The sequence below is a fragment of the Rhea americana genome, unplaced genomic scaffold (genome assembly GCF_003343005.1).
Source record: "Rhea americana isolate MKP2758 unplaced genomic scaffold, rheAme1 scaffold_173, whole genome shotgun sequence".
Lineage (NCBI taxonomy): Eukaryota > Metazoa > Chordata > Aves > Rheiformes > Rheidae > Rhea > Rhea americana.
In genome coordinates this window covers 403,444-426,451 of record NW_028185850.1, presented here as the reverse complement: position 1 = coordinate 426,451, position 23,008 = coordinate 403,444, and the positions used below count along the sequence as shown (strand labels likewise).

The 23,008-nt window shown below is 35.8% G+C and overlaps 1 protein-coding gene across 1 annotated transcript in view; it reads right to left on the bottom strand.

Moving 5' to 3' along the window:
* The window catches only part of CRIM1 (cysteine rich transmembrane BMP regulator 1), a 186,784-nt gene that overhangs the window by 90,559 nt on the left and 73,217 nt on the right, over positions 1 to 23,008 (bottom strand). The window contains exon 3 of the mRNA XM_085301188.1: positions 5,643 to 5,885. Within this exon, the coding sequence (XP_085157314.1) occupies positions 5,643 to 5,885 (243 nt within the window). The remainder of the gene's footprint in view (positions 1 to 5,642; positions 5,886 to 23,008) is intronic.

Here is a 23,008-nt window from a genome sequence, read left to right as displayed (position 1 = left end):
GTTTTTCTGTAGTGTTTTAATATTTGGTTTCTTTTCCCCTGACAACCCATTGTTTTTACATTTCTTCACATTTTAGAACATACTAAACAACCACAAAAGATGATGTTCCTAGACTTTCAGTGCAACTGTGTTACAGCTTGAATCACTTCATTAAACTTCTCTACTATAGATATTTCTCAATATGGCCCCTCCACTTTGGCTTATCTTTGCTGATTAAGGCGTTTTAGTCATCTTGTCTCTCACTATCTTTGTCAACTTATGGGCAATTTCTCTAGCTCTGTCAGAAAAGTGTTTGATTTTTCCAAATCATTTCCTCAAATCCTTTCCCAATCTCATCTCCTAGGTCGTTTCAACATCAACTACTAAAAAAAAAAAAAAGTATCTAATAAAACTGCACAGGTATTATTTCTGTAAGTAGCAAAGAACAGTAACATTATACATAAAGAGAAATTTTTCTATAAATTCTGCTTCYCTCAAATACATATAAAAGCTTGATCCTAGTGCAAGAAAAAATTMCAGACCTGATTTCCAATCCTGAAGTGGTACCAGGATGGAGCATCAGTCTTTCCTTATGCATCACTCCATACCACCTACAAAATTTCACCACTGATCTMAAACTTTTCATCAGACCTTGACTGCACAGAAGGCTAAATTCCCCAAACAAACAAAATAGTAGCATTCTCCTTAAAACTCCCAGTATCACTCCTTCGCAATCTCCAGGTCATGAAGGTATGTGGGAGAAGGTTCTGTCAAAAAAACGGTTCGGGAGAAGAATGACAAATCACTAATCTTCTCAACAGAGATTCCACCTAATACAACAGGTATTTCCCAAGACTTCTCAARGGACAGCAGAAACAAAGACATGTCACTCCTCAAGTTAGCAATAAGGTTGCTAGAAACGTGTTGAATCACTGSCATGGAAGTATATTATTTACCTTATTTACCTATTTACTTTTAGCCTCTATCCAGTTTCAGCAACATGTATTTTGGGTTGGTTTTTAACTTCACCTTTACTTTAACCTTCAATGTCATCAACTAATTTGCTTAAAAATAAAATMATTTTTCCTAATGTTTTAGCATTCCTAACAAGCGAGGCACATATATTGCCACAAATCTCGTTTCAGGTTGTTTTTATTTTTATTATTAACATGTTGTGCAGCTCCATTTATGACTGCTCATTCAGAGTTTATTTAACAAGAATCCTTATTTTTGAGAACACTTTTTAGAACTGGTAATTTTCAGCTTAAAACCTTAGGTGAATTCAGTGCTTATGAAAGGCCACATTTACAGCCTTCAGAAGCAAAGTAGGTTGCTTACGACACCAAACTAGTGTTATCTCAGTTCTGAGCTGAGGAATAGCACCAAAACAAAAGAGACATRTCAGACTTTCTTCAGAAGGTTCTAAAACTGTTTCGAGATGTTCAGTGGAAGGCTGGGTTCCACATTCGAGATGAATTCAAGATTAACAGACAAATACCAGGTTATGAAGTTTCTTCACTGCTCCCTTTAACGAATACCAGTGCCTTTAATCACCTCCTACCTAAAGTAAAATAGGCAGAAAAGGAAGAGGCTCTCAAAATGAAAGGTTTCATTCTTATACTAGCATTATATGGCAACACTTTTTTTTTTGGCCTTTCAGTAAATCAAGTGCCACTGGATTTGAACATACGCAATTCTCAACAGAAGAGTCCAGATTCAAATTCTAGTGTAAGCTGAGGAACAGTGACATCTTATTTAAGGAATGGAAATAAACAGAGCTTATGCTGCAACTCCACGAACACTTCATATTGGCCTAAAACAGCACTGCTCTAGGAAGCAGTCCCCCCGCCACGAGGGATTTGTTTCCACCAGAATCCTGTTGCAGGTGCAAATATCTTCAACGGGTGGGTTACACAGACCTGCAAGGGAAGACAGCATGTTCTGGGAGCAGGACTCACAGAACTGCTGTCTTCACGTCTGCAAAGCATGGAGAACAGTCTCCCCTCTTTGACATGCAAAGTGCACAGCCATGTTGATGCAGTTCAGTAATACAAACTCGTATCTACCCAGCCTTCCAGAATCCGTTGTCCCATTTCTCTTAGGCAGTACGGTACTAAAACCAGAGGAAAACTAAAACACAGCAGGTGTTTCCTGTTTTTCCTAATATAAAAGCTAATCCACTATTCGAGATACCAAGTCTCAAACTCTGAAGACAAATGTTTACTACYAGGCTTACCATGGCCTGAAGAAAAATATTCCTGACATATTACGCCAGTCCTTTAAGAACTTTGTTATTAAGAAACAATATCCGTCTTCCCACTTCAAGCAGTATTTTGGCAAATACATACAGAGAATTCATATGCTATTCAYGGTTACAGAGAAACAGTAATAATGCTATTGTATATGCACTAGTACAATTACATACACAGAGAAAAATAGTATAAAACAGTGTAGGAGAGGCAGGTTGGACTAGGTGACCTCCAGAGGTCTCTTCCAATCGACAGTATTTTATGATTCTGAGTCTATGAACATAAAACACTGATACTTATRTAACACTTCACTTATTGAGTATCATTTAGTATATTGCTTAAAAACAGATATATAATGATGACCATGACAGAACAGTTTAGAGGGAATAGAACAGCAAGGTTTATGTTGACTTGTAAATTTAAAAATAAAAACCTYAACTTTCCACAAAAAAAAAGCTTTCAAAGAAATGATTTTGCTATTTGCTCAATCTATCATTTTCTTTACTTTGAGTGCAAATTCAGTTGCACATGTGTGCTTAACATTCATTGAAAACAAGGTCCCTACAAAAATTGAATAAACTTCAGATTTGAGATTTACCAAAAACCCCCTCAAAACAAAAAAACAACCAAAAAAAAAAAAACCCAAAACACCCCACACTTCTGTAGCAGCATATAGTCTACTAAAATTTGACAACATTATTCTACTCCTTTCTGCCCCTCTACTCAGCCCTAGTGAGGCCTCATCTCGAGTACTGTGTCCAGTTGTGGGCTCCCCAGTACAAGAGAGACATGGAGCTACTGGAGAGAGTCCAGCATAGGGCTACAAAGATGATCAGAGGGCTGGAGCATCTGCCCTATGAGGAACGGCTGCGAGAGCTGGGCCTCTTCAGCCTGGGGGAAGAGAAGCCTGAGGGGGGATCTTATCAATGTGTACAAGTACCTGAAGGGAGGATGTCAAGGGGACAGGGACAAACTCTTTTCTGTTGACCCATGTGACAGGACAAGAGGCAATGGGCAGAAATTGAAGCACAGGAAGTTCTGCCTGACTGTGAGGGGGAATTTCTTTCCTGTGAGAGTGACGGAGCCCTGGAAGAGGTTGCCCAGAGAGGTTGTGGCGTCTCCTTCTCTGGAGATCTTCAAGGCCCGCCTGGATGCAACCCCTGTCTAACATGCTGTAGGCGACCCTGCTGAGCAGGGAGGTTGGACTAGATGATCTCCAGAGGTCCCTTCCAAYCTTACTGATTCTGAGATTATTTCTCTGTCTTCCAGCCTTGCTTGTTGTTTTAAAATCTGTGATCATCCTATCACCTCAAAAACTCGGCAAGTGACAGAAGAATCTAGATCAAAGTTGCAAAAATGAACCAGGAGGGCTGGTGAAGTCTATCTCAACAGAGATCGGGCTACAAAGCGACTAACAATTCTATCTAAACATCAACACTTCTCCCCACAACCAAGGCACTAGGACTAATAGGAGCTCCACTTGCCCTGCAGCTAGTATTTTAGCCATTGCATCTTTCAGCATCTACCACCACCTAGATACATGATAGCATTCATCTGCATTCTTCAGCCTCACCACCGCACTCCTGACGCTGAAACAACTGCCCTTCTTCCTTCCTACTGCTCCAGCCTCACCCCKCAAAACCCTCCACCCCAAAACAGGCTCCTACTACCTTTTCCCTCCTCCTTGATCCTTCAGGATAGCTGCCTTCTCTAGTTTCCTACCACACACCACTCAAGCCTGGCTACCTGAAACACACTTTCATCATCTCCCAAGGTTTCAAACTTGCTCCTTTCCCTCAGCCCCTCCACTTCTAACCCCACTGCATACCCCTACACTTAATGCTGATCTCCTCCTCCAATCTCTCCAAAGCCTTTGTTTCTCTACCCTCCAACATACAACTTCATTAATTCAGTCCCATGTACATTTACCTTCTAATTGCCTACAATTAAAAAAAATACAAACTACTTCAGGAAACAACATCGACAATGTTACACAAACATGCTAATGAGAATCATGTACCTACTCTGAACATTCTGTAATGCCAACAAGCCAAAACCAACCTTCAAGACCATTAACTACAAAGTCCCAAGTTGAGTTCTTTATATATTACAAATTGGGAATGTAAATAGCAGTTGGGAAAATATCAGAGCTAAAATTTATTCTGAGAAATTGAAAACATAATCTAAAGTCAGTAAAGTAAAATTAAATAAAGACACATTTGAAGTATATTATGAGAAGAATTCAGTTGTACAAATATAATGATTTAGTAGCAGCCTTGCAGTGAAAAGATTTTGGGATCACAGTATTTCACAAGTTAAATATGACTCTTGCAAAAGATTCAACTCTTATTTAGAATTTTGTATGAAGACACAAAGTAATTATTTTTCAGTACTGTGCAGATGAAGGCTCAACTAAAATACCAGTCTGCCTTTAGATACCACATCTCAGAGACATGGATAAATGCAAGAAAGCTTAGTGAGCAATGGCATAATGATTAAGAGGCCAAAGAGACGATACTATATGAAAAGCTTACTTGTTTATTGATGAAAGCAAGCTAAGTCAGAGAAAATATTCCAAAGTAAGCTATAAAGACTTGTTTGCCAACTGCTCCAGGACAGAGAAAGTAGTTTGCTTAAATTTCCACGTAAGTAGATTTGCTTTAGATATTAGGAAAAACTGAAGGAGAAGCACTAGAACAAAGACTGTAAAAACCTTCAGAGAAGAATGTTCCAAGAACATGCTAAATGAACACAGGTAATGTATAGTTTAAGTATACTTGAACCTGGTTCCATAGGCAATTTTGGGTTACACAGTTGTAAACACTTGCTTTCAGGCCTACATTTTGATTAATCATCTATGCCCAAGCCTGAATCACACAGAAGAGTTAATTACACCTTCCACTTCACTGAGAAAAATCACAAGAAGGGCTTATCTGTGGTCCTATGAAATAGAAAAATGGACAAACACTGAAAACATTGCCCAGTGTTTCATTACGCTCTCCTGCAATTCTTTTGCTCTCACTTTTAAGTATCATCACTACAGAAACCTTAAGACAGAAATCTTAATTCCATGTCCATGCACAATATATTCCTATATAAAAAGCATTGTATAATGTATTCACCGTATCAAGTGTGTCACTTCCATCAGAAGTAGTCATTGTAATATATTATTCTCAGTAAAAATAAATTTAAATGGAGTAATAAGGGAAAAGAAAGAAAAGAAACTTATTACAATATTTCTCATGTACTTTTTAAAGCTACATTGCTGACAATCATTGAAAACTTGCAGGCCAATCAGAAGAACTCAGATGATATAGAATCTTTATTAGATACAAATCATATGAATTATTGTGCTTATTAAACATAGATAACAAAAAAATGCAAGACATGAAAAGAACGGATGTCCATTTTTACCTGGTTTACATTCATAGAGATCACAGCATTCCCCTGGCTTTCCTGATGCTTTAGAAACCAATATATTCAAATAGCCAGGTTGGCAAACTTTCCTCAAGCAACCTGCAGGATTACACACACAACGACTTGGCAGTGGGCAACATTCGCCAGGAGGAGCATAACCTTCGATCAAGATGGAATCCTCTGGACACCGAGGAGAAAACTGGACCTCACAGCGGGCCTTTGAACAATCAGGTTTCTCTTCTGCAAGGGAGAGAGGGAAAAAAAAAAATCAACATGCCATATACATCAATTAAGCACTGAACTGAAACTTAAGCTGTAAAGAAGAGGTCAGATAAAGTTCGCTCCTCTCCCTCCCCCCTCCAAATAAAAAGGAGATTTGCTAAACAATTTAGTAGAAGCATAATCATGGGATATATTTWAAAACATCTTGGTATTTGCAAGATGACAAGTACATCATAAAATATTATACAAAAATTCCAATTTGCACTATAGTGAACTCACAGTCTAAAAAAAGCAGCTGTGAAACTATTTGGCCTTGACATTAAGCAGTAATTTGTGACATCATGCACAGCCCTGATGTTCACATCTACACCTTCAGTTTTCTACAACCTTCCATTACTAGAAGGTGACTTTAGCTGATTGATTTATTACACTTGAATGACCTAAACTGAGATTTTACAAATCCCAAGGTCTTGTTACAAGTTCAACAGCTAAAATTGGGAGAGTCCATACAGTAAACCAACTGATTTTTACTGCACAGACTCCCAAAGCTGACTTCCAAACCCTGCCATTAGGATGTAGTTCAGTGGCTTGAGCAGTGGAAGAGAGAAGGCTTGGCGAGCAAGGAAGGGTGAAGCACTGGGTGCAGATATATACCAAAAATAAAAAGAATGTTAAGGAATAGGGTCAACAGGTTGGTGGAAGTGGTGATAAACATGACAATGCTCAGAGAGACAAACAGAGGATGAAGACAACAGAAGGTTCTCAGACAACTAGATAACTTTTTCAGCTTTTGGAATAATGTTAAGATTCCTCATCCTCAAAAAACACAATCTCAATTCTGGCAAAAAAGTTGTGTCTTGCCCTGCAAATGACCAAGCTACATGAGCAGAACCAGACCACTCCTGTGATCTATTTACTCCATAGTGCAAATAGTAAGAAACTTGGTTGTATCTAAGATGATCTCCATTTGTTTAATATATCTGAAAACTATCACAACACAAATGCATTCAAGACACTCAGAAGACAAGTATCATTAGGACAGGAGGATATGGTGACTCACTATTTTAAACGTATAGAGAGGACACAGGGAGACTTTCCAGGCCTGACAGGAGGTAAAAAAAAAAAAACCACCAAGAACTTTATTTGTAAATTGTTTGTACCACTCTAGATTATTTACAGGTTTGTAAACTAGATGATTCCACTACAAACATGACTAGTTACCTCCACATAACTGATCAGCTACTTATTTTGCTGTAATTAAAGCTAGATGCAAAGCAGTAGAAACAGAGTGGTACATCATCATTTTTTATTAATCTAATACTATTTATTTCYATTTAAAAGATAATTTATCACTGTTATTTTCACTAGAGTTTAAGAGGCATTAAACATGAGCATTTCTGATTAAAAAAATCAAGAATATCTACTGCAATTCATTGTTTTTTACAATTACTAAAATTACCAGATATATTTTTTTGAACTAAAAGGAAAACAGCAAATATGAAATTCTGCTTCCAATCATATCCTGAACATGCTTTAGAGCAAAAATTTTTCCAGAGGATCACTTTTATACTTCATTTTAGTATTTTGCTTGGATTCCATCATTCCAGATGAAACTGAAAATCAAAGCAATATTGCTTGTATAGATGGCTGATGTTCTAACTGTGATTTAGTTTCACTTAGAGGGACATAAAGCCTGCATATGTAAGTACTTAGAGAAATGGYGCCCTAGGTTATTAAATTTGCCTCAATTTTAGTTCACAAATATAGCACAACAGACTCAAAAAAACAATTTCATGTATTTCTTTCAGGTACAAGCACTTTGTATTTTTCTTACAGGCTATACAGATTAGTAATTTACATGTGATATCAGTGTCATAATTCTTTTCTTCCAGTTAAGGACAAGAAAACACAACACTATTTCCAGCTACCTGATAAAATTGCTTTGACTAGATAAGTACCTTTGCCTAGACTTTTATATAACATTTCTAACATCTCAAAAAGCTCAAAAGTTTTAGCTTTCCAAAAGATATATTTTCAATTGCCACTGCCTTTTGTTCAGTCCTTCACAGACAAGTGAYAGAAAAATAGTGGAGTAGCAGCCCTTGAAGTTATGCTCACCATAGATCCTTAAAATTACACTGTTACTTGGGCTGCCCAAGCATTGCATRTTCAAAAATATTCTGACTTTTATGACTAACAGATAATCCTATCCTCATGCACTCTCCCTTGCRATATTGTGATATTTATATTGTATATATTTAAGTAAGTTTAACAAGATTTTTACCTGACTGCACTTACCTAGAAATGTATCTTACTCTGGAAACTCTGCCTGAAGTTGCTGCAGAGCATGTTCATGACAGCACTGACCAATTGAAGCTAACTTTCAGAAATGCAAGAGCTGTCAAAGACGCAAGTAAACAGCAGCATTCAGACTATTCAGGATTTGATACATTTATGTGGAACACCAGTGCAAACCCTGTTGCTGGAGTTAATACGATCACCTAGAAAAACATGTGAAGAAACAACTCTATGCCAATGGGAGCATGTCAGAAGCATCACCACCAGTGGGAAGAAGAAAAAATAGTAATTTTAAATAGAAAATCATGACAAGTACTATTACATGAGATGGGCACTCTGTGTTTTACAGTTATCTTTGATAACTGTTTCYACATTAGAGTCTTGCACCCACCACAGCTAACTGTAACAGAATACAGTGGGACTCCAAAACTGCTACTATTTAATAAAACTTGCATCATTTGTAAGAGGAAATGGTTTAAATGCAAGCAATCTCTACCTTGCAAATACATGTTTGTGTTTTAATAAGGGCAGCAGATACACATAAATCAAATGCAGTATTTTTTTTTTTCTTAATGAAAAGTCATTACTGCTTTTGGACTTCATACCAAAYAAACAAACCCTATCATTACTTCTGTAATACTTCCAAATCATAACCTCAAGTTATGTAGATCGTAAAATATTGCCTTCACAGTATAAAAGTGATGGAAATGAATAGCAGAAAGGTTGGATGTATTAACCCAAGTTGTATTAGTCAACAGATGATTTTCACTCAGGTTCCCTATTACTATACCATATCAGAGTCAAAAGTAACAAAAATTCCTTTCCACGGACTACATCATTATTTAGTCATGGATTTTAATGTGATTTTCCTGTAGYGAAAAGGAGCAGGCAGCTAAAGCGATCTTGCAGTACTGAAAGTGTGTCCTTGAAGACTCCCTGCTTTGCACTTTGGGGAAACAACTGCTAYCTGAAACACGAGAAGACAGCAGTTCCTTCAATCTCCTAGCACTTTCTGTGCCACTGCATTTCAGTAAAAGCTGATGAGGGCTTCTCATTTCAACATCAGGCCCAAATAAAAGAGATTACTTTCAAGCAACCATTATGGAAAGTTTCAAAATTTTTCTTCTCATCTTGGCAAATGGCAAACTTGCAAGGATATCCACTTTTTCTAATTACAAGGATAGAATTGTGTATACAAGGCATATTTCTAAAATCCATTGTGCTAAACTTGTTTACCTTTTCATTCCTTGATGCAAGAAGGCATAGAAATTGAATTTGTTCCCAAAATAAATGACGACTAACATTAATATAGCCATAAATGTCACTGTTTTAATAGGATTCCTGATTTAATTCCATTACCTACAGCAATTTAAGATTTCATCAAACAAGAAGAATTGCTTGTTTTATAGCTCTTTTCTCCTTTATTAAAAAAACACTTCCAGCTCTTACAAAAGTAACAGAAGAAAACATCTGTCAGGGCAGAATAATTAAAAATACGATAACAGACTATCTCAGGCTGAAAGGACAATGGCAAGCTACATTCCACAAAGAAACAACTCTGAATTAACTCACCAGTGGTATTCTTGTCATACTACTTTTTTTTTTTACACCAAATCATGACTATTTCRAAGTGGCTTCTCAAAAGACCAAAGTAGATTCACAATAAAAGAATCCTATTGCTTCTGGAACCAGAGCCAGCTACTCTCCATTATACAAATCARGATTTCCTATTCAACATCTTCAAAGTCAAGCAAGGTATCAGTACTTAARCTCTGTTTGATTATCTTATTTTTATGATAAGTAGATTACAAATAATGATTTTTTTAAAAAAGAATTTCCCATCCCTCTGTGTGCTCAGAAAAAAGACATTTTAATTTTTCAAAGCAGAGTATCAAAAATCAGGTCTTCAGGAAAGGGAGGACTACACATGTGACTTACTAGGAAATATATTAGCATAGGAAATATATGAGACTTGCTTCTAAATAAAGATATATCCTAATATGTATTTGTTATGAGGCAAGAGAATATGCATAGGTCACATTTTCCTAATCCATACTTTAGATTCCCTCACAATAACGATTTTATGTAGCCACATCTGCAAGTAGAAGGAAAATAACACTATCTGCTAAAGTAGATGTCTTCTTTTTTAATTAAGAGTTTGTGCTCAGGACACTAACTATGCAATTTAAATATATATTTATAAAATGTTCTGCTTCTACTCTTTAAGTAGYTAATAAGTCTCATTTAACAAATTGTCCATTTTAGCAAGGCAAGTAATTGCTCATCCAATTCACAAATTAATGTGGTGCAGAGTTGCACACACTTTTGTTGTTTAACATCGAGGATTGAACAGTTAAAGTAAAAAGGATATAGAATTGTATTTCAGTCTCTCCAACRAACAAAACACAAAATAAAAAACAAAATCAGAATGCTTTAACAAGAATAATAATCAGTTATTTGTCAAGGATGCATACATCAAACTCAGTCCTGAAAGATTAACTCTGAACAGATAACCTACAAACAAACTAGAAAAACCTCAGTTAGCTGTGAAAGTCGCCTTCATGTTTAAATAAATAAAYAAACAAAACCAAGTCTCCATTCAAAATCACTTCCCAAGGAAGCACAAGCCAGCAGGTGATTTGCAGATGAGCTTTCCCTGCGAGCCACACTTCATACAATCTTTCAGGCATTAGAGAAGCTGGAAGCATTCAATAAATCTGTTGATACAGGTCACCAGCCTGTGGCAGCAAAAAAATCCTCTACAGAGCTAAAGGAAGAGCCTGGATCAGTGGAGCTGGGAGTCACATAAACCACCTATCTGGAGCCAAGGAATCTTCCCGATGCATTTTGGAACGTATCTGGGAAGATGTCATTTTAGTAACATGAACGCAACCCAAACAGAGTAACTGACGTTCAGAAAAAGTCATATAAGAATCCAAAGGATCCTCGGAAACAATCTTGAGAATATCTACTCAAGGAGGCAGCTTTGCTGCCTCTACGTTTACGTAAAACTGTTCAGTTTACCACTGAGAGTGCTACCTTTAGTGTACACTACTGCCGGTACAAGATTTGCACAGACTCATATTTCATAATTAACTTTCTACAAGTCGGAAGGATCATGCTTACTYGCTGTTACTTTGCACCTATCCTGCAAAAACGGTACCCCTAGTAAGCATATGACAGAGGGCAACATACAAATACTAAGAATAACTGCACTGCCTAGAATGTTTTAAATTAAAAGGAGCTACATACAGTGATTGTTCATTTAAAAGTCAGAATTTGYTGAAAACTAAACACAGAAATCTTAAGATTTTCACTTCAGAAGGACACAGGGAAGTCGGGCTACCTCAGAAGCCATGGTGTAACACTGTTCAAACTGACCTTTCACTGCAACCACAGTGTATTTGTTYGAAAGTTCATGCAGGGTAGGACAGCAATCTTCAGTGGATGGAAAAGTAAAAGTAAGGCAAAATCAGGATGTGGATTGAGGTGGAAGGGATTTCTGTCATTACCATTAGAGAGGGTCTGTCATGAAACAACAATCAAAGCTAGAAGCAGATACCCACATTTCAGATATTTTCTACATATCAAAAGCAGCTACATTATTTTAAAATTACGTTTTCCCATGACTTTATGAAGCTATTAAGGGGAAGTGGAGGTTTAGTAGCAAGTCACCTTTACAGCGCTAAACGCTATTTTACAACCAATGCTTTCTCAGAAAGAAGGTAACTACTTTACCTTCCTGAAAGATTTATACAATACTGGACATCTAAATTGGCCTTTAGTTAGCAGCATGTATCAAGACTGCAACTGAGCACAGGAAGTCTAGATCTCAACTTATTTTTGTTTGTAACTTGTAAAAAAAGCCCACCCAAACACAAATCACACACACATAGGCACACACACACACCACCCACCTATGCATTTTGGCTAATACCAAAGCAGTGCAGAAATCAAGATGGGTCCTGAAGGAGAATTAAAAACTTTGCTTTCACCTCTGTATCAAATTCTTTTCCTTCATTATGTTTGCATGCTCTGCTTTGACACGCAGAGAAAGTATACGCCAAGCATAGTTAATGAGAAAAGCAGAACAGTTAAGGCCTTGCTTAGCATAGGGAAAAGACCTTAAGGTATTTTCAGTGTGGGAGAAACTGAAGAAAAAAAGCTGGAATGGGGGTAGGAGGGTATTCTGCTTGCTTTTCAGGTGAAGTGAAACAGATCTCTGCTCTTCTGGATTTTTATCATTTTGTCAAAACTTCATGTGACCAGATGCCTTTACTCAGTCACCATAGAAACAAGGACAGAATGTTTTCATAGAAAGAGAAAGTTAAAGAAACTATAGTAGRCTCAGGTCCTAATGTTTCCACGGAGATACTTAAACTATTCCACAGCTGCTCTTTTAAAAAGAAGCTTAACATGCATATATATGTATACACATACATAGAGATTAAGATTTACTGTTTTCTACTATGTCCCTTATGAAAATACACAACAGGAAGTTTGAAATAGGTACCTTCCTTTTTGATACATTTTATTTTTCAAACAAGTTCTCCTTCAAAGCAGCATACGGTTCATTAACATGAGCTTTCTGTATCGCTAAGCAAAGTGATGCAGTAATGTAAGCATACCTGCTTTGAAGATACACGCTGTGCAGTTTTGCATTTTTGTTCAGCTGTCAACTGTTTTTGTGAAATCTAGGCTAAAATTTTTGCTTGACGGTCTTACAGCCGTCATTGGAACACACTCCAAACAATAGGCATATTGTACTGTTATACAGTGGCAGGAAGGAAATATTAAAAGGATTAGGGATAAACAAGAAAAATGATTACCCAGCTGAAGCCATCAGACAGACAGGGATCGATACAGGAATGCAAAATACCCAAAAGGATTTTCAAGAATAAAAGAGACAGTTATAGTAGATTAAAAAAATGAGATTATCTTACACATACAATATGTACATTACTGTATACGGATGAACTGCTACAAATAAAAAAGGAACTACAGTCTGACCTCTTACCTAAAACCGAACTTCATTTAAAGCCTATCCTGTKTTTCAAATGAATTTTGCTTCACTTTCCAGATTTCTGACCCTCAGGATTTTACACATCAGAGTGTGTATGCCTGCTCCATATTTTACCCTGATTTTCCTGTGACATGACATCAACAACCTGTACTTAACATGGGTTGAAAGAGTCATACAAATAAGACAATAGTAGACAGTTACACTAAATATACATTGGATTATCAAAATACATCTTTACAACTTATTTTTCACTATAGATTTGTTGAAGATTTTTCATTTTAAGTAAGGGCCAAATATCCAGGTACAAGGGCTTACACATACAAAACAGCAGCTTCACTCAAGACATTACTTCATACAGAATTTTAGTCTGAACAAAGTAAGGTAACAGTCTCATTTGGACAGCAAAGCCATTAGTACGTTGTATTCCAGTCCTGGAACGTTTTGCTTTTCCTATACTGAAAATTACTAAAAAGAAAGGTAGTGTTCAAAACCAAAACACACATCAGAATGGAAATCAAGTCTTAGTTCAAGGCATTCTCTGCCAAAGAAATAGTTTTGAAGAAATCACTGTGGATTTATGAGACTTCAGATGTCACTGAATCTAAACACAAATGCAAATTCAGTGAAACCAGTACTGTTTGTAGAAGTAACTGCAATTGGGCTCAAGTTCCCCGCTCAAAGTATTTCTGAAATAGGCTTCGAAAYTGTCCTGTTTGGATGTCTCAAAGTCAGTCTTCCTACTACTTTATTTCCTTTAAAACCTGTTGTCAATGACGAGGAATTTTTTTAAAAATATAAATTAGCAGCTTGACATCAAGAGAACAACTTCAGTTAATCCAAATTGATAATTGATAACATTAGCTCTTTTGACAAACTGTTATGAACAGCATGTAAAAGAGAAGCAAATCAATCCAGCCCACAGTAGCTCAGAAAAGAAGTAAAGAATTACAGGGATAGGACCCATACTACTGTCAACTGCACAGCTTTCAGCAGAACTGAAGCACCGTTGCACCTCAACGGTAGAAATGCCTCAGAAGCTAGATGGAGAAATGAGTGGAAGAATACCTGTAGTCAGATTTACAAATATGAAGAAATAGACAATAATGCAGTTATGCATCTAATGAGATTTGCAGATATGCTGAAGTACCCAGACGACATTGAAGCAGCTGGGTTTTCCCCATTAAAAAAAAAAAAAAAAAAAGAAGAAGTTTTACGTACTATCATGACTGGAGTAAAAACCTATTGCAATTTCTTTACACAAGAGCACCTGCCTGTTGTTCTGGATGAATGATACTGTTCATAGTATTAGTCGACCTATTTATTTGCACATCAACTGAAACCTCAAAACAAAGAAGAAGYGTGTACACAGTAATGAGATGGTCTCAAGTATGGAGCAAGAGCTTCAATCAAAGAATGCCAAAAAAATTGGAAGTAAACCAAAAATGAAGAGATGAAATTCATAATCAGTATAAACTGCACACACTCCAATGACTTAGAAGAATGTGCACCAGTAGTAAATTTACCTAAAGGCAAACTAATAGAGTAGAAAGCATTCTTAATTGCAATGGTACAAGCAGCTGCAAACCAAAGGAAATTCCACATGTGTAACAAACTGATAGTAAAGTACAACTATATGGAGCAATTCTGCTTTGTGTAGTTAGAAAATGCAAGTTAACAGATGTCTGAAGAAAGAATCATAAGTATTCACTGCAGGAGAAGCACTGCAACAAGCACCTTGAGATGAGCATGAGAAAGGGATTTGAATTAGAACCCGTAACTAATACTGCAAAGGCAAAAGCACTTGAGACATTTCTGCATGCGAAGCATACAGAACTACCTACTACAATTCAAATCAGGACCAAAGTAGTATTCCCAAATCATTATGCCTGCCTCCTTGTGAAGATCTTAGAACGTAAGCAAAATGACAACCCAAAACCACTTTTACAGTAAATTTAATCTATAATCAAAATAAATACCTGAATTTACAACAACAACAAAAAAGGTAATTCACATTTATAGCAAGCCTAGCAACCAAAATAAATCTAAATCAGAGCAACAAGAAGAGCAATTAGCTATGTAGAGCTAGATCAAAAAAGGAACCAAGTTATATTAACTGCTRTTTGTCCTTCAGTCTATAAAGAAATAAAATAAAATTAATGCTTATATGTGATTTCTATTTCTTCAGGTTCTCTGACTTCTGTTAGCACTAAAAACACAAAACACCATTGCCATCCCCCAGGGACTTGAATGCCTGAAGATGCTTCTATGCAAACTAGTTCTCCTAGCTATTAATTGCTAGTTATTTTCAAAGCACCTCTGTATGCTCATTAACAGCTTAACCACATAYTTCTTAAATTCCTCTGTAAGCATACTCAAGATACATAAGAAAAGGTATTTCTCTTTAGCATTTCATTCTTTTCTCATCTATATTAACATCTCTTAAAATCCTGTCATATCTAAAATAAAGAAAAGCAGCACAGCTTCCTCCCTTCAGGCAATCCCAAGCCAACTCTTTCCAACAGTGAAGATCAGTGCCTATGTACTTCAAGAAATTTTCATTCTCCAATATGCTATTGTTCAAGTTCTCCCTTGGTTTCACTGGGTTGCCTTTTTGTTCTTTTATATATCCTCTCTATATCTTAAAATTATACAGATTTCTATTCTTTAGGATTTTCTAAACTACTGAAGATCTTTCTTTACACTCTTTAATATATGCTTATTTCTTCAGTTACATGAATATCTTTGTAGAATTCTTCTTTCTAGAGTTATAACTGACTACAGTAACTAATACTTTTCAATTTGATTACTGAACTTATGTAAGATTACTGAACAAAATTTTAATGTACTTATTAGGATAATAGCTCTAGCTATCTGAGAAAATAGGACAAATAGCAAAAGGAACAATTTAATTTAGGGCAAAAATCTATAGAGATACACTAAATTCTTATGTAAAAATTCTTGGTGTCCTATACTGAAAAAAAAAATCTATAATACTTTTAACTACCTGTCCAGTTAAAGAAAAAAAAGACATCATGACAAAATTTAAAAAGTTACTTCAGGTGCTGAAGTAACTCAGCAGCTCACGTCTCCATAGAAAAGCAGCACTGGGTTATACTAGATTTATTTTTGGAGAGAAAAGACAGTTGTTAGAACTCTAGTTAGCATCACTTCACTGAGTATGAAGGTAGTGGATTTTCCATACAAAACATTTTTCTCCAAAGACAGTCTTCTAATGAACTATCACATCTGAACTTTAAGAAGCACAAATAACAGYGTTCCAGAAGAAAGAGTCTTAGAATGTTAAAAGGTAAAAGCACTCTGCAATTTCTCATGCTTTACATTACAAATATGGAAAACTTAAAATACAATATTCTGTAGATATGGGTTTTCTTGTATCCRAACAACATGTGCACTAGGAAGAATAAAATTAAAGATGGCAGTTAAACTTCATCTGTCCCTACTTTCAATACCCATTTTAAGCACTAGCAAGGAACGGTTTCTGTTTTTTTCTGACATCCTGCTCAATCACACAACCACAAAAAAGAAATCTTTACTGGAAGAAACAACATTAGTAGTTTCATTTACCCACAGATCCTTTTATTTTTAAGGTAAGAGCATATAAGCAACTCAAAAAAAGAACAAAACCAAAAAAACCCCCCAAAACCCTCAAACCCTAAAACACAAAACAACGATGACAGCAAAAGAGGCACAGCTGACTAAGACCACAAATAAACAGTGCATTATCGCAAGCATCACAGAGAACTGCAATTTTAATTTCAGGATAAGATCTAAGTGGCACAAGGTTGACATCTGTTCAAGTGTTTTTTCCCCCTAATTTTTTTGAGACTCTTTTGAAAAGAAAGTAGAGTTACAAATCACAAGGTGGCTGGAAATAGAAGAAGCTTCTTACTCTTCCTACATCCAAACTGTACCAGTGTTCACTTCAAAAATATTCACATTTACATATTTAATAAAGAAGAACACACAATTTTTTTTTTACATGTCACATGCACACAGATATWTATTAATAACCAGTTTTCAAACAAAATATAAAGAACAAGGGCAAATATGTTGCTCTATTCCGTGTTACTGCCATACAAAACAAAATGCAAGACAGGTTATTTTTAACACAAACTTGAAAAGCATGTCAAATTCACAGCCTTTATCCTTCATATAGTTAATAGAGATCAACAGGTGCCTGCAAAGGGCTATTCAGGTACCTAAATGAAACATCTAAAATAAGCAGTATGAATTAMGTGGAGCTAAATGTTCATCACACATTAAAAGTTGCTAGGTATCATCCACCCTGTTGCAGCACCCCTTAATTCTACCTCAAAGCAGCAACATCACAGGGGGAATTAAATGCCAAAGCTACAAAAAAGCAAAAGTTAGAGCTTACACAGCACTGAGCTCTGTAAACACTACTACAAGAATTTTGCTGACTGCAGTAGTCATTAAACTTGGACCCCTGAATTTCAAGCTGGAAGAATGCCAAAACCTTTTATAAAGGACAAAAGACAGTAAGTCTGGAAAAAGACCAASAACACTACACTAAATATAATCTTTTAATTTTGTAATATTGTTGGTTACAACAATATTAATTAGATTCAATTTCTGGTTTCATTTCAATTATAAAATTGAGTATTAACTAACTAAAATGGTCCCTTCTAAGAACACTTTAAAGGGCAAGGATCTAGAAGACTGTAAGCATGGCAAACAGTTTTTCCTAAATGTATCACTTTTCTCTTCCATTCTTTACTCCCTTTATTTCCTTATCCTTTCTTCTTCATCACCTCTTCCTCTTATATCTTCAAGATATCCATTTATTGTTTACACCTTCTCAAAACAACCCATCTTCCCATCTTTTCTAACCTGTTGTCTTTCTTACTATTTATCTCCATTATTATAAAACATAGCAACATACCTAACTGGTGCAACAAAAAAAGGAGGAAAAAACAAAAATAAGAAAAAAAGAACTGTGGAGTTTTTCATACCAACTTCCACAATGCAAACAGAAAATGTCTTGAGAAACTGAGCTGCAGTAGCATTTATTAACAATACTTCTTAAGGCAGTTTGACTAAGCATTGAATGTAGAATTCATTTACAAGTGCTAATACATGTTATGCACCCTTTGTGAAACACTGTGCATAGAAACACTAGTCATTGCCAGTAAACTGCAAATATTGTATTTAAGTAATGTGAAGTAAATTAGCATTATTTCCAGTAACATTCCTGTTGTAGTATTCTTCAGAGGAATGGGATTCAGTCACACCCAATGCCATTTTTATATTAAACTCTGTATGATGGATGACTCATCAATCCTACATACAAATTTGCAGCAAATGTTATTAGTTAGCAGAGAATAAGGTTCAGTGATCAGAGACAAGTCATACTGAAATGTACCTTGTGAGATATCAAGCTGGCAAAGAATTTTCTGCTCAACTGAAGAATTATTAATAAACCAGTCAAGTATAGGAGATGGCATCTGATCCACTAAAGTGATGCTASTACCTCCAGAACAGGAGAGAGCAACCAATGACTTATTAGAATAGTTGATAGACTCCTCACAGAAACTGGAAACACTGGAAGCAGGAAGAAGATAAATGCATTTTTAAATGATAACCACATGAAAATCCCAGCAAGGACTTCCATAAACTATCAGGTTACCATGAAGTAATCCTACCTGATATTTGCACTCTAAGAAACAAGGCAAGCAGGAAGATGAGAATTTTAATTGATCAGTGTCTGATCTACTTTGACTGTTGTGAACAAAATCATTCACTCAAATCAGACTACTACAAAATAAAAATGAAGTATTTATGGTTACTAGCAAACATCAGGAATTTTATGTCAAAAGATGTAATGATCCTTACATCCAAGATACTGGACGAATCACACAAACTCAAGCAACACATTTAAGAATGAACATATTTCTTCATATAGGCCAGGCTGAGAATTGGTATTGTGTAAGTCAGTTAAGATACAGCATTATTAACTAGGAAAGCCCTTCAACATCCAACAAGGTAAGTTATAAACATGCAAGAGCTACCAAATAATTCTTACTAGAATAGTCTAAAATGTTTATGCATCCCAAAACCAAACGATGCCAYTTTAAATAATGATGCATTTTCATTGTCTTTCTCCCATTTGCCTGGAAAGAGAAACAAAAGAGAGAATAAAGTATTGTTATGTGACAGAGGTACATCTCACGCATCTTCTCCACTGCTCACATTCATTAAATAGCAATCCTTACGTTCTGTACAGTTTATTTCAATTGCTACTGGTTTATTATAAAGAGTAAGAATACATCTTCACTCTACTGTTGCTACCCAATGCTACAGTAACTCTGTAACTCCTCTGCAAATTTGATTTTTCCAAAGAAAAAACTAAAAGGGYAAGTAAACTTCTAATTCAAAATGCTACACACCACTGAAAAAGTTAAAAAAAAGCCAGGAAAWTTTGATGTAACTGCAGAGGGCAGAAAAGCTCCTGAAATTCTGAACTAGTGCTCAAAYGCCCACTTGATGAGTGAAAAATCCCTTGTAATAACTTTCCTTATAGAGCTACCTTTCATAGACTATCGAATCAAATTTAATTCCATGTTGAAATGCTTGCCACTGTGTATTTTGCCTAATTCATTAGACAAGCACACAATAATTTGTTAAACTCTAGAGAATGGTACAGACACACAGAAACTAGCAGATATCTTATAAATATGACTGTTAAAAATTCTGCTTTCCTAAAATAAAATTCTGCTTTCCTAAAATAATTTCATATATTTATGATTATAAAGCCATTTACTCCATTTCATGCTAGTAAATTATAACAGAGCAGCCCTTTAATATGTAAAGCACATCTTTAAGGGAGCTAAAAGTGTTAACTGTTAATGAATGCAATATTAATGAGGTGAGTTTTTAAAGWAGTCTTGATTAGCACGGCTCAAAATGCATAGGTTTTTGAACACAAAGATGAAGTTTCATAACACACCATCCAGGTATGGCTGCAGACAATCAAACAATCCTTCTCTAAACTTTCTTCCAAATTATGCAATGAACACATTTTCTCAAGACAGATCAATACTTGCTTTCACAGAAGTCTGGATCAAGATTTATCAAAAATCTATGCAATATAAGCATGCAGGAAAGATAYAATTAAGTAATACTGGCATTCCAACAATGTTAAGATAGGATGCAAATAATTCAACTCTGTCACCTATGAAGCATGTCTTCCAAACTGTATCAGTGTAAAAATAAATTGAAAYTGAATCGAAATACAAGAGAAAAAAATTATGTATTTTACATTTCTTAGCACATGCACACCACCCACACATTATGTGTTTGCCCCTTTTTAACCATTCAATTAAGGCATTAAAGGAAGCAACTGAMAAGTTAGATGAATTGTTCACACACTTAACATGCAGTACCGATCTCAGCCTTACCCTTACCATGACTAATGTCCTGTGAAACACTTTTTTAAGCATCACCTTTAAAATTTAATATGATATCTCCCCCCTACTTCATGTCATTCTGTTGAATCATAGTATAGATCTCAAAATATTTAAACATAGTAATTAAACAATACCTATTTCTGAAAAAAAGTGCAAAAATTGAATCACTAAGGTAAGGTTAACCCATAGGGTTGAACTAATAATATAATCAAAACTATTTTAGTCAGTCTCATGTTCAAGCCACAGTTGCTGTTGTGCTGCTGCGTAACAAACTCAGCAAACTTCAGATTGCATAGAAAAGTTGGCTGTACGAAAAGACTACATGACCTGTGAACACAGTTTAAAGAATGCTGATASATTCTCTTTAGAAATAAATGATTTATCTAGCAAGATTTATGAACAAACCTTCAGTTAGCTTGAATTCCTTAAATGCCTAACTTAGTATAAATTCAAACCATTCCCCTGAGGTGCTTGATTATTATCTCATACTCTGCACATTACAATTTGGTACCCAGGAGTATTGACCAGATAAAAAGATTTGTACCATTATAAGAGAAGAAAATTAAAAAAAAAAAAAAGAGAGATTATCTCAAACACTCACATATGAACTAAACAGCCAGACCAAGAGATGCTCGATAGATAAAAGGGATGCTCTGACAGACTGAGAATTCAAGAAAGCCAAGACAATTTTAACACCATATTCAACTGGAATGGGTTTCTACTTCTAACTTCACAGATTCAGGCTCCTGTTTCACTTCCCAAACAATCTATCTTTCCTTTTATAAGCTTAATCTCATCACAACTTCAGAGGGGATGCTTTGTTGTGCACGTGTACTGAGTATTGCATAACAGGATCCTTTTTTCAGTCGAGATCTCTGATTGCTACCAAAAAAAAAAAAAAACAGGGGGGGGTGGGGGTCGTATTTGAGAAAACTACACAGCTATTTGAAAAATCTGAAAAAGTTGGTCTTCAACAAAGGAACTGCATATGATTATACTTCCTTGACTGGAATCATCTGAAAAGAAGTTAACAAGAAGTACCATCAAATGAATATTCAATAATTAATCACTGGCAAGTAGTTATTTTATATGTATATATATATATATATATACACACATACATACACACACACACAGGTGTTTTGCAATTAATACTGAAGAGATGAACTTCAGTTTATGAAGTTTTAAATAATCAAAATTCAGATTAAACCAAAGYATGTTGTGTTGTTTCATTTTTCTTCTTTTGTTTAACCCTTAAAAGCTAGCGTACATCAGTATTCAGTATGTAGTTAGCTTGCTAGAAAGCAGATCACACCATACTGGTTGTGATAAAGCATGAATGGAAGAAAAAAACATTTTGGGTAATCTTGTATAAACAAGATTTTTACAGTTGGCAGACATTTCTCAGGCAAAGTAGAAGAGCTAACCTATCTCTCAGAAGGGAAAGCTCTGTGCAGTACATTTTCAAGTGCCAGAGCTGTCCCAAACGCATCATAAGAAAGTCTAAGCAGAAAGGTAAAGTGCTTCTGATTCTCTTMATCAGGAGACACTTACAGTCTGGAAACAAACCATCTGAGCAACACTGGGGCCAGAACTAAGAGACTGGCCTTACCTAGAGAGCTGTAGAGAGACAGGTAGCAGCTACCTCAACAACAAAGCAAGCAGGCACAGAACTAATGCCAGATAGGAACTGATTTTTGCAGCAAGAAGAGTAACTTTTCTAACAGACATTAGAAAGAAAAAGGGAGCAAGAGAAAAGTAACTCAAGGTGGCCCTAGTCTTCATTTATTATATATAATAAATGATTATATATTTAGTCTTTATTATGTATTTATTACATTAATTATTGCATTATATTTTCATCAACAGAAAGAACAGGTCATTCATCAAGGGGATCAGCAAGACTGCTGACTGGAGAACTCAATGTTCAACTCAACTTGAATCACTGGCTSGCCAAATCTTCCCAAGGACAACTTTATTTGCAAATATAAAACAGAGTAATTATACTTACCACTTTTCCTGTCCTGTTTGATTTCCAGCAATCAAACCACATGTCTGAGCTCTGGTACAATCATGTGGAGTCTGTACTGTGTATAACCTGAGCTTTTACATTTCCATAATGAGTCCCCATCTAGAAATAAGGCTTCCATCATTAAGCAGCTGGAGAGCTGAGGGAAACAACACGACCTTCTATTGCAAACACTACTCTGCACCTGACATTGGCAGAGAGAGCATCACACCTCTCTTGAAACAGACGCAAAGAAACGTGCATCATAATGGTGAAGTGCTCAAGGCCATGACAGTATGTAATACATACAGTCTTGCATTTGTGCATGTAAATACAGCAGCCAAATGCTTTAACTCCCCCCCAA